Source organism: Macrobrachium nipponense, chromosome 39, assembly GCF_015104395.2.
Source record: "Macrobrachium nipponense isolate FS-2020 chromosome 39, ASM1510439v2, whole genome shotgun sequence".
Taxonomy (NCBI): Eukaryota; Metazoa; Arthropoda; class Malacostraca; order Decapoda; family Palaemonidae; genus Macrobrachium; species Macrobrachium nipponense.
The window spans coordinates 20,190,051-20,203,096 of NC_061099.1; the positions used below are offsets into that span (position 1 = coordinate 20,190,051).

Consider the following 13,046-nt stretch of genomic DNA (forward strand, 5'->3'; position numbering starts at 1 on the left):
CCCTCAAACTGCGATGTCGTCCTTTGGAGGGCGAGTGAGAGGAGGAGGAGGAGGAGGAGGAGAGGAGAGGGCGAAGGAGAGATTGTTGGAGGTGCTGGAAAAAAGATGGTGTACGAAGAGCTGATGGTGTTGGTGGAGGGAGAGGGAGAAGGGAATGGTGGAGAGTGCAAGAAATGTTAATGGAGGGGGAAGTTGGAGATAGAGGAGATGGAGATAATGGAAGAGGAGGAAGAATTAGACGGGAAAGAAGTGATGCTGGGGAAGAATGTGAAGGGATGATGGTGTACATAAGTGGAAAGAGACTCGGAGATGATGGTGGAGGTGTAGAAGAAAACTTGCCTCTCTAAGTCTTCTAAAAATGTTTCCCTCCTCCTCCTCCTCCTTTTGATGGTAGTTGAAGAATGTTGCTGCTTTGTCCTTCCTTCTCCTTCGCGAGTCACGTTCTCCCACACATCGCATTTCAAGGGAGAAGAGAAACGAAAAAACAAACGTCCCCAAAACAAAGCAGCGAATGGAAAGACAGGGATAAGAAAAAAAAAAATAAAACAATGAGGAACTACTGTAAAGAAGTTTTAGGGTAAAACGGCTGTTTCTGTCCATCGACGTCGTCGTCTTCGTTAGTATAGTTCTTCCTCCGTCAGTAGTTGTCGTTGTGTAGGGCACTAGACCTTGATGTAGGGCAGCCGAATGCCATCTCCTGACGAACATTAGGCTTCTAGAGTGATGGAGATCGTACTGGAATGTTGACTTAACACTGCATACTCCTCTGGCCTCGCCCCCACCCCTCCCCCTCGTATGGCGACTTCACCCTCTAAAAGGTTGATGAATGAATAATTATATAACCCACATTCTTGTTTCTTTCATTCAATGCTCATTCACTCAAGAAGGAGCCTCTAAGTGCGCCTCTTTTGTGAGAGATTCTACCTCGGTTTCTCAATACCCTGTAGAATCTGTATGTCTTATTTTGGTTCGGAATCTGGGTTTTCTTTTATTTGTATTCGCAAGAATACTAGAGTAATTTGGTGTAATGTTTTCGTTAAGAAATAATGATGGATATTATTGGACAATAAATTAACATGTTCATTGTTTCAATATATTCCATTTTCACTAAGTTTTCTGTCATTTTGAGAGAGATTTGTATAAAATTTTATCGATTCTATACATTAGTGTCCAGTCGTGGATTTCTACCTGAGGTATAAGGAAAAATAGTTATCTCAGAATAATTCTCCAACTGTAGCCTCCAAAGAACAAGATAGGAAGTTAGAATTCGTGAAAATTGCTTTTGGAAATGATGGGCTGTGATGTTTAGTTGACGGCCTTCAGTGAAATGTCAAAGGTAGTTCTCTCTCTCTCTCTCTCAAACACACACATACAAACTAACGCACATTCGCGATGTGTGTCTTTTTTTTTATCAAGAGGCTTCATAGTACTTTCTAAAACAGGAAATCTTTCAATAAGTTATAATGAGACAGCTGCCTGTTCAGAAGCAAACAGCAGTTACGTAAATAATTATCGCTCTTCTAAGACAAAATTAGAAAAAGCCATAAGAAATAAAGAGTAAAAATGTGCATGATGCTCTTCTAACGCAAGAAAAGAACCATTTCTTACATGGCTGCGAACACTGACGTTTTCTTGTATTCCCCAAGTTTATGAAACAGCAATATTGCTGTTAGTTAAGAATTTCTAACTGAAACCACATTTGCACATCATGTAAATTCACTATATGGATCCAAAATAGGTGTTTTATCATGTAATGTCTGGGATATTCTCAGCTCAGGAAACCTAATACAGTTCATGAAGGAGTTAGGAGTTGGTGGGGGGTGGGGACGGGCCGGGGGGTTGGAGAAAAAAATTTTTTTTAAAAAAGGATCTACGGAGGCGACACTCGGATGTCTCTCAAAGGTGCCGCCGATCACCTGAAGGCGGGACGCGGAAAGGGGATGAAAAGAGATATCTGTGGGTGGCGTACCTGGCGGCATACTCAGTGTCACTTCCCATTAGGGGTGACCTGACGTTGAGCGCGTATTGGGGAGGTGGGCCAGACACCTGGTGGTAGCCCTGTGGGGTTTGCCATTCAGGAAAGCAAAGGAACCACGACTAATGAGTCTGCAGTCGGTAGGAAGTGCGGTTGTAAAGGTCTCCGTTGAGTGAGGCCGGGTGAAACCAAGGAAGGAAGGAAGGCTGCACCTCCTCCTCCTCCTCCTCCTTCTTCTTCTCTTCTTCTTCTTCTTCTTCTTCTTTTCTATTTTCTCTTTTTTCCAAAAACAATGAAATTCCACAGGGGCCTTTCTAACCTCTGGGATGCCACGGCGCCTTTGGTTATGTTCTCTGCGGGAAAGGGTCCTTCGAAATAGTTAATAGTTTTATCTTTGTGTCTTGACTCGATGAGGATTCCTCCTAGGATTTTGATGTTCGCCACAAAATGGTTTGAGAGGAGTCGTGACATCTCCATCCACTCCAGTTTATTTACATGTTCATATGAGGAAACTTCAAATCAAGTTGTGGTTTGGTTCAACAACACAAAAATGGTTGGCTGTAGAGATAGGAAAGCGTGACGTTACAATATCATTGAGCCTGTGAATTTCTGTCATTATTTTTCATTGGATATTTTTTATGACTTCATATTCTGTGTGTGTCTGTCTGTCTGCCTCTCCCTCTACAGTACACATTCATTCTCCTCGCATTACATTTCGCTTCCTTCATTCTCATGTATTAGTTATCATTTTCATGCTAATGTACATCTTGCACCGATATAATGCAATCAATGATAATCCCAAGAAGCAGATGTTGAACCTTCAGTTGAGAAATTTACTCTTCAAAGTAACTCAGTTTCGTCTCTATTGTTCCCGTGGAGGTAATATGACCCTTGTTTTGTTCCGTTCATTATCTTTCGCTTTATTACCCACCAGTATTCATTGTTCTCTTTCCTCACTTCATTCCATTTCTCATAATTCTCTCCTTCCTCTTCCCATTTCTCCATTTCTCCTTTCGCCGATCTTCTTGACGTCCACTCCCTTTTTTTCACCTCCTCTCCCTTATATCCATCACTAGCTCCTCCTCCCCTTCATCTCGCTCCCAGTGTGATAAGAGCGAAGCAATTCCCTTGATAACGTGCCATAATTATAGCTTGTGGGTCTCGTTTAAGTGGGTGACGGTGCTGGCAGAAAACAGACTTTTTACGCCTACCTTGACGTGGCCTCACTGCCTAATTTTCCCCGCATGTGAGTTTGTTGGGTGTTCAAGAAACAGACATTGTCAGTCATATGGTTCCCTTTTACCGCTTCAGCCTGAATCAAAAGTTTACACCTTGGTTTTTTCCCTTTTTCCTATAACCTTTCCTTGGTTAAAAGGCAACTCTTATCTCTTGCTTCAAGGTTAAGTGTCACACACACACACACACACACATTTGATTTTTCCAAACCTCTGACCAGAGTAAGGTATCAGTTTCTATGCATGATAGAGAGTACCCAGAAAATTAAGTGTCACACACACACACACACACTCACACACACATTTGAGATTTCCAAACCTCTGACCAGAGTAGGGTATCAGTTTCTATGCATGATAAGGAGTACCCAGAAAATTGTTTTTCGTCAGCTATTTAGCGCGCTTATGAACGAGCCCTATTCCCATCCTGTCCTACGATCTCCCTTAAACTCATTAATCGTCTTTTTTTTCTCATCGCCTACGTTAATCCGACCATTCGTCATAGGGGCTCCGTTATTTACCCTGTAACTGACTGGCCAATCATTTGTCAGCAGTTATCGGATCTAATCATTTAATAGATATATAAGATGTCTGAGAGGGAGAGGAGAGAGAGAGAGAGAGAGAGAGAGAGAGAGACAGAGAGAGAGAGAGAGAGAGAGGTGTGGGTGTCTAGGTCTTGAAAGCAATGCCTATTATTCATGGTTATATATTTTTTTAATGTTAAAGGAAATGAAGATTATGACGAAATAGAAGCAGGAGTTACTTCATATTCGGTCTTCATTTGATTGAATCTATGGAGGCAGAAAAAGTAATGATTTGAACTGAGCATGGCTATTTAGACGAATATTTTAACTGCCAACAACATAAAAAACATTCAAGATATAATGTGTAAGCACAGTGAGTTGTCCGTTATAAGAATATGCATAGAAAAAGATAGGCATTCTTTGAAAACGACCCCATTCATTTCACTACAAACTCGCGCTCAAAACTTGAAAAAAAAAAAATTCCCTCTATTCTTTCAAGTTTCTATCCTAAAATCCATCACTTAACTCCTTTCTATGTTAATTCATTATTTTGATATAATATAAAGCTAATTATAATTTTTTTAGATTTATTTCATTCATACTCTGGAAACTCAATTTAAGGCAGCAGCTACTGGTCCATCGCATTCAGACTCTCTCTCTCTCTCTCTCTCTCTCTCTCTCTCTCTCTCTCTCTCTCTCTCATCATATAATTAATTGGGCCTTGACGAGGCAATTCTTCCACTTCGCATAGATGACAGCATTCCTCTCTCTCTCTCTCTCTCTCTCTCTCTCTCTCTCTCTCTCTCTCTTTTCTACTTGTTTTTGCGGTTTCACGTAAAATTCTCCCTCTCCTCTACTCCTCTTAAGGTATTATCTGTATTGATACTCGTAGACCTGTTGTGCTTGATTTTCAATGAAAAAATCTCTCTCTCTCTCTCTCTCTCTCTCTCTCTCTCTCTCTCTCAGCAACGGCGTGGAAGAGTTTAAAAGAAAGCTAGACAAAATCATTAGGACACTGTGGTGAATGAACAGTAAAACCTGCTCCTAGAGATAAGTGAGCACACGATGTCTCCTCGGATGGACTAATAAGTCTTTGAGACATCCTAAGTAACCTCTCTCTCTCTCTCTCTCTCTCTCTCTCTCTCTCTCCTCTCTCTCTATGGCTTGGGCATTCCAGCGTTCTGCGTCCAGAAGCGAAGAGCTCCGTTTGTTTACAGTCCTCCTCCTTCTCTCCCTGCAGCTTCGATGGGACCAAGTCCACCAAGGGCGCCTCGAAGATGAGGCGGGACATGATCAACGCAGAGATTGGGCAGCTGCGGGACCTCCTGCCCCTCCCGCCCTCCACTCGCCAGAGGCTCTCGCAGCTACAGCTGATGGCCCTCGTCTGCGTCTACGTCAGGAAGAGTAATTACTTCCACCAAGGTAGGACGCTGATGTCAGCTTTATTATTTATCGGGTCGTTTGGTTTGCTTCTTTTCTTTGGCCGTGTGATTGTACATTTTGGTTAGCGTGCTTATTTCAATCCGTTTTTCTGATTCTATGCGTATTCTTCCGTTCATCTGTTTATGTGCCTTTTCACTTATTTACCCATTTCCCTATTTATTCACGTAATTTATTACTCAGTGTGTTTGTTCGTCTCTCTAAAGTAAAGTTTCTCGCTTTCACTTCCGCTTAACAACGAAGTTGTACACCATCAAGTTGCTAAGTGTTCAGGTCTCCAAACAGCTTGGTCCTTCTCCCTCAGGTGGAAATAAATAAAAAGGGCAAAAAACAAACTATCGAAATAAACCTCTCAGTATTTTCAGCGAGAAAACTCACACAATACATAAAGTTAAGAAAGAGACGAGGACCGAAGTAAACGGGAGAGAAAGAATGAATAACAAACCAGGAGATATTTAGACGAATTTTAAGGGCTTTTTGCGGTTTGCTACCTGTGGCCGACCTAACGACCCTCGTCTCCCTTACCTTGCTCCCATGAGTGTGTGTGAGAGTGTGTACACACGTACGTACATTCACTCGTTTCATTTATGCAGGTGTATACCCATACACACACTCAGTCATACATATGGATTTCCACTAAAATCCTAGGAAAAAATTCAATGTTTGTATCAGTTCCCCATTTCAAAAACCTCAATGAAAACGTGTGGTTTTTGCAGGAGTGATTTCCAAATGTACGGTATTTTATTGGCGTGTACATGCAATACATTATTGTGTATTACTATTAAAAATCAGTTCGCGTTTGTCTGTGTAACTTATCATATTCATTTTCACGATTAACTGCGAGTTCAACGCTATTTTCTTCAAGATAAATAAAAGCCCTTTTTATTTTTTTTCCAGTTTTCAAACAACAAGACCAAAATCACAGTCCGACGCCGAACATCGGTTTCTCCAAGGTAAGTAATATTATAAATCATTTCGTTTCTCATAATTAGGAAGGAGCTCTAGGGAAGAGAAGACAGCAATCACTGCCACATTTATTCTGTAGCTGCTGAAAACTGGTGAAAACTTCCACTATACAGTCACTCAATACACTGGACTTAGTCAAAAAGCTCTGTGCAAGTTGTTTGTTTACTTATGATGAGTTTATTTACATCGCCACCGATATTTTTCCATAATATTCCATCTTTCTGTAGGTGCAGTTAATAACATAATATGATATAGACTACTATGCGAAACAAACATTGGCTTCAGAAGTTACATTTAACAAAATGACATCATACACAAAGACGTATATTCAGTCATTGATATTCGCTGAACAACGCTAATATTATTAGAAAAAGAATCGTAAATTAACCGTGAAATTCCTTACCGATGAGAGAACCTCCCTCGAGACTCATTTCCTCATAGCCTCACTCACTTACTCATCGAGATTCTCATGAAGAGAGATAGGATGAAAAAAAGGGAGGAAGATGAGTAATGAGGAATTCCTGATCAATTTCTGTAGCAGTATCTCTTCTCCAATCAGTCCGCATCAGTAACGTAAGAGTTCTGCCCCTTCATTGTCTGCTTCCTTGTCGGGGGATAACACACAATGTTGACATGAGTCTGTTACCCGTATCTGTCCGTGGTACGGCCCAAGTAGTTCTGTAGGGATTTTTCCGGGATTGCAGGAATTCTCTCTCTCTCTCTCTCTCTCTCTCTCTCTCTCAGAGTATGTTTTAAACATGATAAACAATTTACGACTTCGATTCCAGCTGATTTACTACATCATAGGGATCCTTTTTATGCCGCACTTATTTACATTTCTTTTCTCCTCCTCCTCCTCCTCCTCCTCCTCCTCCTCCTCCTCCTCCCCCTTGACTCCCTGCCTCTCTTCCCCTTTGATTGCCCGACGTGCAATGTCTCCGAGCAACGCTTTGCAACCTTGAATTAAAGTCGGCCTTGACCCGTAGAGGTTGGCAGCAAGGCTTTGAATCTCTCCTATATTTCTGTGCATGACGGAGGGTTTTATTCACTCCGTTGGAATGTATGACGTCGTGTACAGTTCGTCCGTATCTTTCCTGCCACATCCACAGAGTAAGAGAGGACAATAACAAAATTAATTTCACGTGGACACGTTTGAATTTTCATAGCAGAGAAAAGCATCAACATTACACTCACGAATTTCTTTTGGATGTGACGAGGAAAGAGAGCAACAAAAATAATCAATTTGCAACGCTTAAATATTACTACGAAAAAAAAAATCAGTTGCTGACATTTAATAAGACTTGTTTCTCCCGCCTGACTTGTGGGTAAAAACGAAAACATGTTCGCATGATTAATTATTAACAGCTACTTTACTTCAATAACTGTTATTAATTGGTTGGAAATCAAGAGGTTGCATATTAAGAACGTAAACTCTTATTTAAATGATAACGAAATGTAATTCTTGCTTTTAATGACGGGTACGAGTTAAAGTATAACATGTAATTGCAGACACTTGAAGAATGGTGGCCATTTATTTGATTAAAGGCTTAAAAGCTTGCGTTGAGATGCCATTACGAGCATTTCTTGTGACACTTGCATTTATCAACGATGAATTTTTGGTAGTAGGCTGTTTGATGAAAATAATAGTAATAATACAGTCATCTAAAGAAAGAAATGTGACTACATTAAAAATAAAATTGCCTGGATTAAAAATAAAATTGCCAGGACTGTCATCATTGCTATAAGTAATAATAATAATAATAATAATAATAATAATAATAATAATAATAATAATAATAATAATATTAATATTAATTATAATAATAATACTAACGATAACAACAATAATAATAATAACAACAACAACAACAACAACAACAACAACAGCAACAACAATAATAATAATAATAATAATAATAATAATAATAATAATAATAATAATAATAATAATAATAATAATAATAGTACCATAGCGACGGAATAAAATGAAGGTTTAGTGATGACTATTTTTCCTTAGATATCCTTCACAATTACGTGGTTGTTTCCTAGGTAAGATCTTTGCCTCTGACATCATATTTAAATCTAAACATGACTTGTTTGCAATCAACTTTTTTGCCTGGTGTCAAATTATTTTTTTTTATTTTTGCTTTTCTTTTCTTTTTTTTGTTCTCAAAGTATTGCGTCTTACGCCTGGTGTTTATAGTGTATATATATTTGTACATTATGTGTACAAAATATATTGATTATATACTTATACAATTATATATATATTTATAATATATATATTATATAATCATATATAATATATATTCTAATTTCTATATATATCTAATATATCTATATATATGCGTGTGTTTGTGTGTGTGTGTGTGTACGTATATATAAAAAAAACTACTTCACTAATAAAATGGTGTAATTCCTAGCGAACAATTTTATATATTTGTATTCATATATTTGTTTTTATTCATAAGGTAATATATAGAAATTTATGCAGAGTATAATTTTGTGCGCGGACTTCAATCCATGAAAACCACGCCCTCCTCCTAATATCACCCAAGTGAAATAATGGTTTTCATTTATCCTGGAAGTCTGTCTTGACTTTAAATCTCACTCGAAAAGCTTTAGTCCTTTTGAGTTAGTCTGCAGCGGGACCGCATTCTACAGTAACCCGAAGTAGTTCTGAAACACCTAAAGGTCATGTTTAAGTGTATTGGTAATAATGGTTTTGTTTCCTCCAGCCCCTCAAGCTCTCTCTCTCTCTCTCTCTCTCTCTCTCTCTCTCTCTCTCTCTCTCTCAAACACGGAACCTTCAGGGAAAGGAAGTGGTCGGTCCCGGAACGCCTCTTTAACCCTCTCTCTCTCTCTCTCTCTCTCTCTCTCTCTCTCTCTACGCATTTATGTATCTGTATTTCTTGTTGCATTATAAACATAGAATTGATAACAAATAATCAGTAATTTCATTAACTGAAATATTGGTAAATCTCAACTAACACTTACCACCACCCCCTCGCCTCTCTCTCTCTCTCTCTCTCTCTTCTCTCTCTCTCTCTCTCTCTGACACACACATTTAGTTACTCTGTAGCTCTCTACAGTTCGTTGTTGTCTTTTTCTTGTCTTAAGTTCCCTCGAATTTGAATAAATACATATAAATATGCTGCCAGACCACTTTTATTTCTCTGTAATTGACGTTTTTGACAGGTGAAACCTCTGCCTTTTAAGTTTTAGCCACGCCTAATTTCTTCTCCCTGGGCTTCTCCAGGCTTGGAAGCAGGTGCATAGGTACAAATTCTCTCTCTCTCTCTCTCTCTCTCTCTCTGACAGTATCTCCCATTTTGTTTGAAAGAAGATACTGTGCATAAATATTCTCTTCTGTGTTTCAAAAATTCGATAATGACGCAAGACCTTAGCGTTTAAAATATTCTTTCGTTAAAAGCCAGTGATGATTATCATTCAGAAATTATTACTAAAAATGGGTGATTTTGGACTAGATTTCTTGTGTACAAAGAGTTCCATTGCTTACTTCGTTTCAAGAAATTATTTCATAAGTCATATTACATGATATCAGCCTCTCTGATCCTCCTCGGAATGACAGAATGAAAAGTAGGAGTTTGTCAGGTCTGACGTCAATGAAAATTCGTCATGGAATTAATTGTGTAAAATACTTCATAGTACTGGGCTATACTCCGTTTCTTTTTAACCAGTGAATATGAAGAAAAGTATAGCTTTTAGTACTATTCGGGAAATTGCTACAAGTATTCCTCTGCATTTTTATGGCATGCAAATAATAAGGGTTTACCTTTAACGAGCAGTTCAATTAGCCTGTTTGAGGTCTTCTGTTCTCTTTGTTCAAGACATGTCATTTTGTTTTGTGTGGGAATCAGCAGCGATAAATAGATCAACACGGGAAGGAAAACACTGACCTGGGATTGCTACATTTCCTTCCCAATTTACTTGGCCGTTTCGATATCAATAATGTTTCTCATTTGCCAAGATTCGGAGGATGTCCAGTAATGTTTGTGACTTTTTAATGAACTGCAGTAATGTGCAGTAATGTTTCCTATATCCGGACTTTAGGTAGTGTTTTAATCACAATTAAGGGATGCTAGCTTTAAAATGGGTTTTGCATCCTTGTGGAAAACTAATGATAATCAACCGGTAGTCATTATTCTTAATTTTGGTTGGAAATCCTATGTCCGGGGGATTTCATGAAAATTGACCAATGTATGAAAGTGTAAAGAGTTACTGGCAAGAATGGCCTTATTTGTTGTGAAGGGAGATATGAATAGCGCAGTACTTATAGAGGTGTTCGAAGTTTTGTTGATAAGCCTTTTGTGTAAAAAGCAGCTTTTGCAGAAGTAATATGCACAGGGAATTCAAACACGATGAAACAGTTAAAATACGAATGTAACTCTCTCTCTCTCTCTCTCTCTCTCTCTCTCTCTCTCTCTCTCTCTCTCTCTCTCTCTCTGGAGCAACCTCATGTAAGGAAAAACGGATGAATGAGGGAAATAATAAAATTTATATATATATATATATATATATATATATATATATATATATATATATATACATATATATATATATATATATATATATATTATTATATTATATATATATATCACACACACACACATATATATATTATAATATATATTATATATATATATATATATATGTGTGTGTGTATATATATATAATATATAATATTATATGTTGATATATTATATATATATATATATATATAGTATATATATATATATATATATATATATATATATATATATATATATAGATATGTATATATATATATATATATTATATATTATATATTATATATATATGTATATTATATGCACCTGCACTCGTCACGAAAAACCAGAGAGAAACTCTAGTGGAAAGGGAAGTTTTCTTTCCCCGGATATACAAATCTTGCAAAAACTCCCAAGTGGGCTGTTTACGGTTGGTGCAATCAATAAGTGCATTCCCAAAGCACCTTTTAACTCATCTTTAAGTGCCAATAAAATAAAAAATGAGACGTCGCAGGTTCTCCGAATCTCGGGGTTGGAAAGTCGTGGGCCGACCTTCGGTATTAACCCGAAACATCAGTCATTTCAATATTCAACAACATCACTTCACTTGTAAATCATTTGGAATTTATTCATTTATTTTTTTTTCTTACATCCAGCCTTGCAAGTGTTGTATTCGATATGAATTTTTGGAATATAAATGGATTTTTGTCCTAAAGTTTTTTTTATCCCCTTGTGCACGCAAAGTAATATGCGGTATTTTTCAGGAATAAAAGATTAATCGTTCATATAATAAAAATTCAAATTTAATGAAAGGATTCGTTGCAAACATAGAAAAAAGGTCATCCTTCGAATGTTGATTCCATACCAAATGTAGCTGACTATTGAAAATCACATATTGATATGACTATACGAAAAATAAAAATCGAAGGTTTTGATGAAACCTAAATTTTTTGTGTCCAATAGCTGATTTTAAAAAATCATTGATGGAACGCTAAGAAAAGCTGACTAGAATCTCAAAAAGCGACTAAGAATTACATCTGTGTTCTGTTGAAAATATAGAGGTTTAAGAATCACAGCTTGAAGTTTCTTAGCATCACTATAACATCCATTAACGTTATCATTTTCCCGCTTACCTTCTTGTACCAAACGCGCTCTCTGATTGGTCCAAAGCCTGCGAGCCAGCCAATCACGAACCCTGACTGTTGTACGTCATCGCGAGAAACTGCAGGTGAGAACTGGTTTAAGAGGTGACTTTTCTCCTTCATCTCTTCGGTTTATTCTCGCTCCTCCTCCTCCTCCTCCTCCTCCTCCTTCCTCCCCAGATCTTCCTTTCCTTTCTCCCTCACCCCATCCTCCTTCTCAAGACCTCTCCAGCTGTGTTGGTGGCCCGAGCCCGGAGCCAGAGAGGTCAAAGGTCGGACGGCGTCTCACCCGTCACGAAGCGGCCGATATTCCGATGCCTCGGGGTCCTCGTTGGCTGGTTTCCGGGGAATTTTAATGTTGACTGACGCTTTTCTCGACTTTATTTGCCTCCGAAATTCGTGTTATTTGTTCCGTTTCTATTACTGGCATAACGGCTCCGCTCCATTCCATGTATCCTTGAAATTCTCACCGTCATTCGTAAACAACAATAAAGGATAAAAGTCGACACCGGGCATTGTCGCTACGTATCAACACTATCAAGGCTGTATATGTCACAGAAAGATTTAGTTTCAGGATTTTTGTTCCGATTTTATGTTTATGGCACCAGACGAGAGTCAGCCGGAATGTGATTCGACGGATAATGGGAAAGATCTCATATCTGTGTGTTTACCTTTGTACTCTACGGTGTGTGTGTGTGTGTGTGTGTGTGTGTAGAATAACAAAGGGAAACATTATATATATATATATATATATATATATATATATATATATATATATATATATGTTTATATATATATATTAAAATATATAGTGTGTTGTGTACATATATATATATATTATATATATATATAATATAATAATATATATATCTATATATATATATATAAATCGGATATGTAATGTTTAATATATATTATATAGCTGTGTTATATATATGCATGTTAAATATATATATGTGTGTGTGTACATATATATATATATATATATATATATATAGCTATATATATATATATATATATATATATATATATATATACGTATATATTCACGTGTGTCTGTCTGTCTCGGTGTCTACGTAGCGTAAGAAGAGAATGAGATGGTATTTAGAAATGGCTGTTTCTGAATGGTACAATCTTGTAATAAAATGCGTGCGATCAACTGAGTCCATTCTTTTTAATGTTTTAGTGGTTTTTGTGCTTTCACTCATCTTCCCTTTAAATGGCGAGCCTTATTGACT

The 13,046-nt window shown here is 37.6% G+C and overlaps 1 protein-coding gene across 1 annotated transcript in view; it reads left to right on the forward strand.

Moving 5' to 3' along the window:
- LOC135210180 (single-minded homolog 2-like) overlaps nt 1-13,046 on the forward strand; it is a 59,802-nt gene that overhangs the window by 32,464 nt on the left and 14,292 nt on the right. The window contains exons 2-3 of the mRNA XM_064243011.1: nt 4,972-5,153; nt 6,069-6,124. Of these exons, the coding sequence (XP_064099081.1) occupies nt 4,972-5,153; nt 6,069-6,124 (238 nt within the window). The remainder of the gene's footprint in view (nt 1-4,971; nt 5,154-6,068; nt 6,125-13,046) is intronic.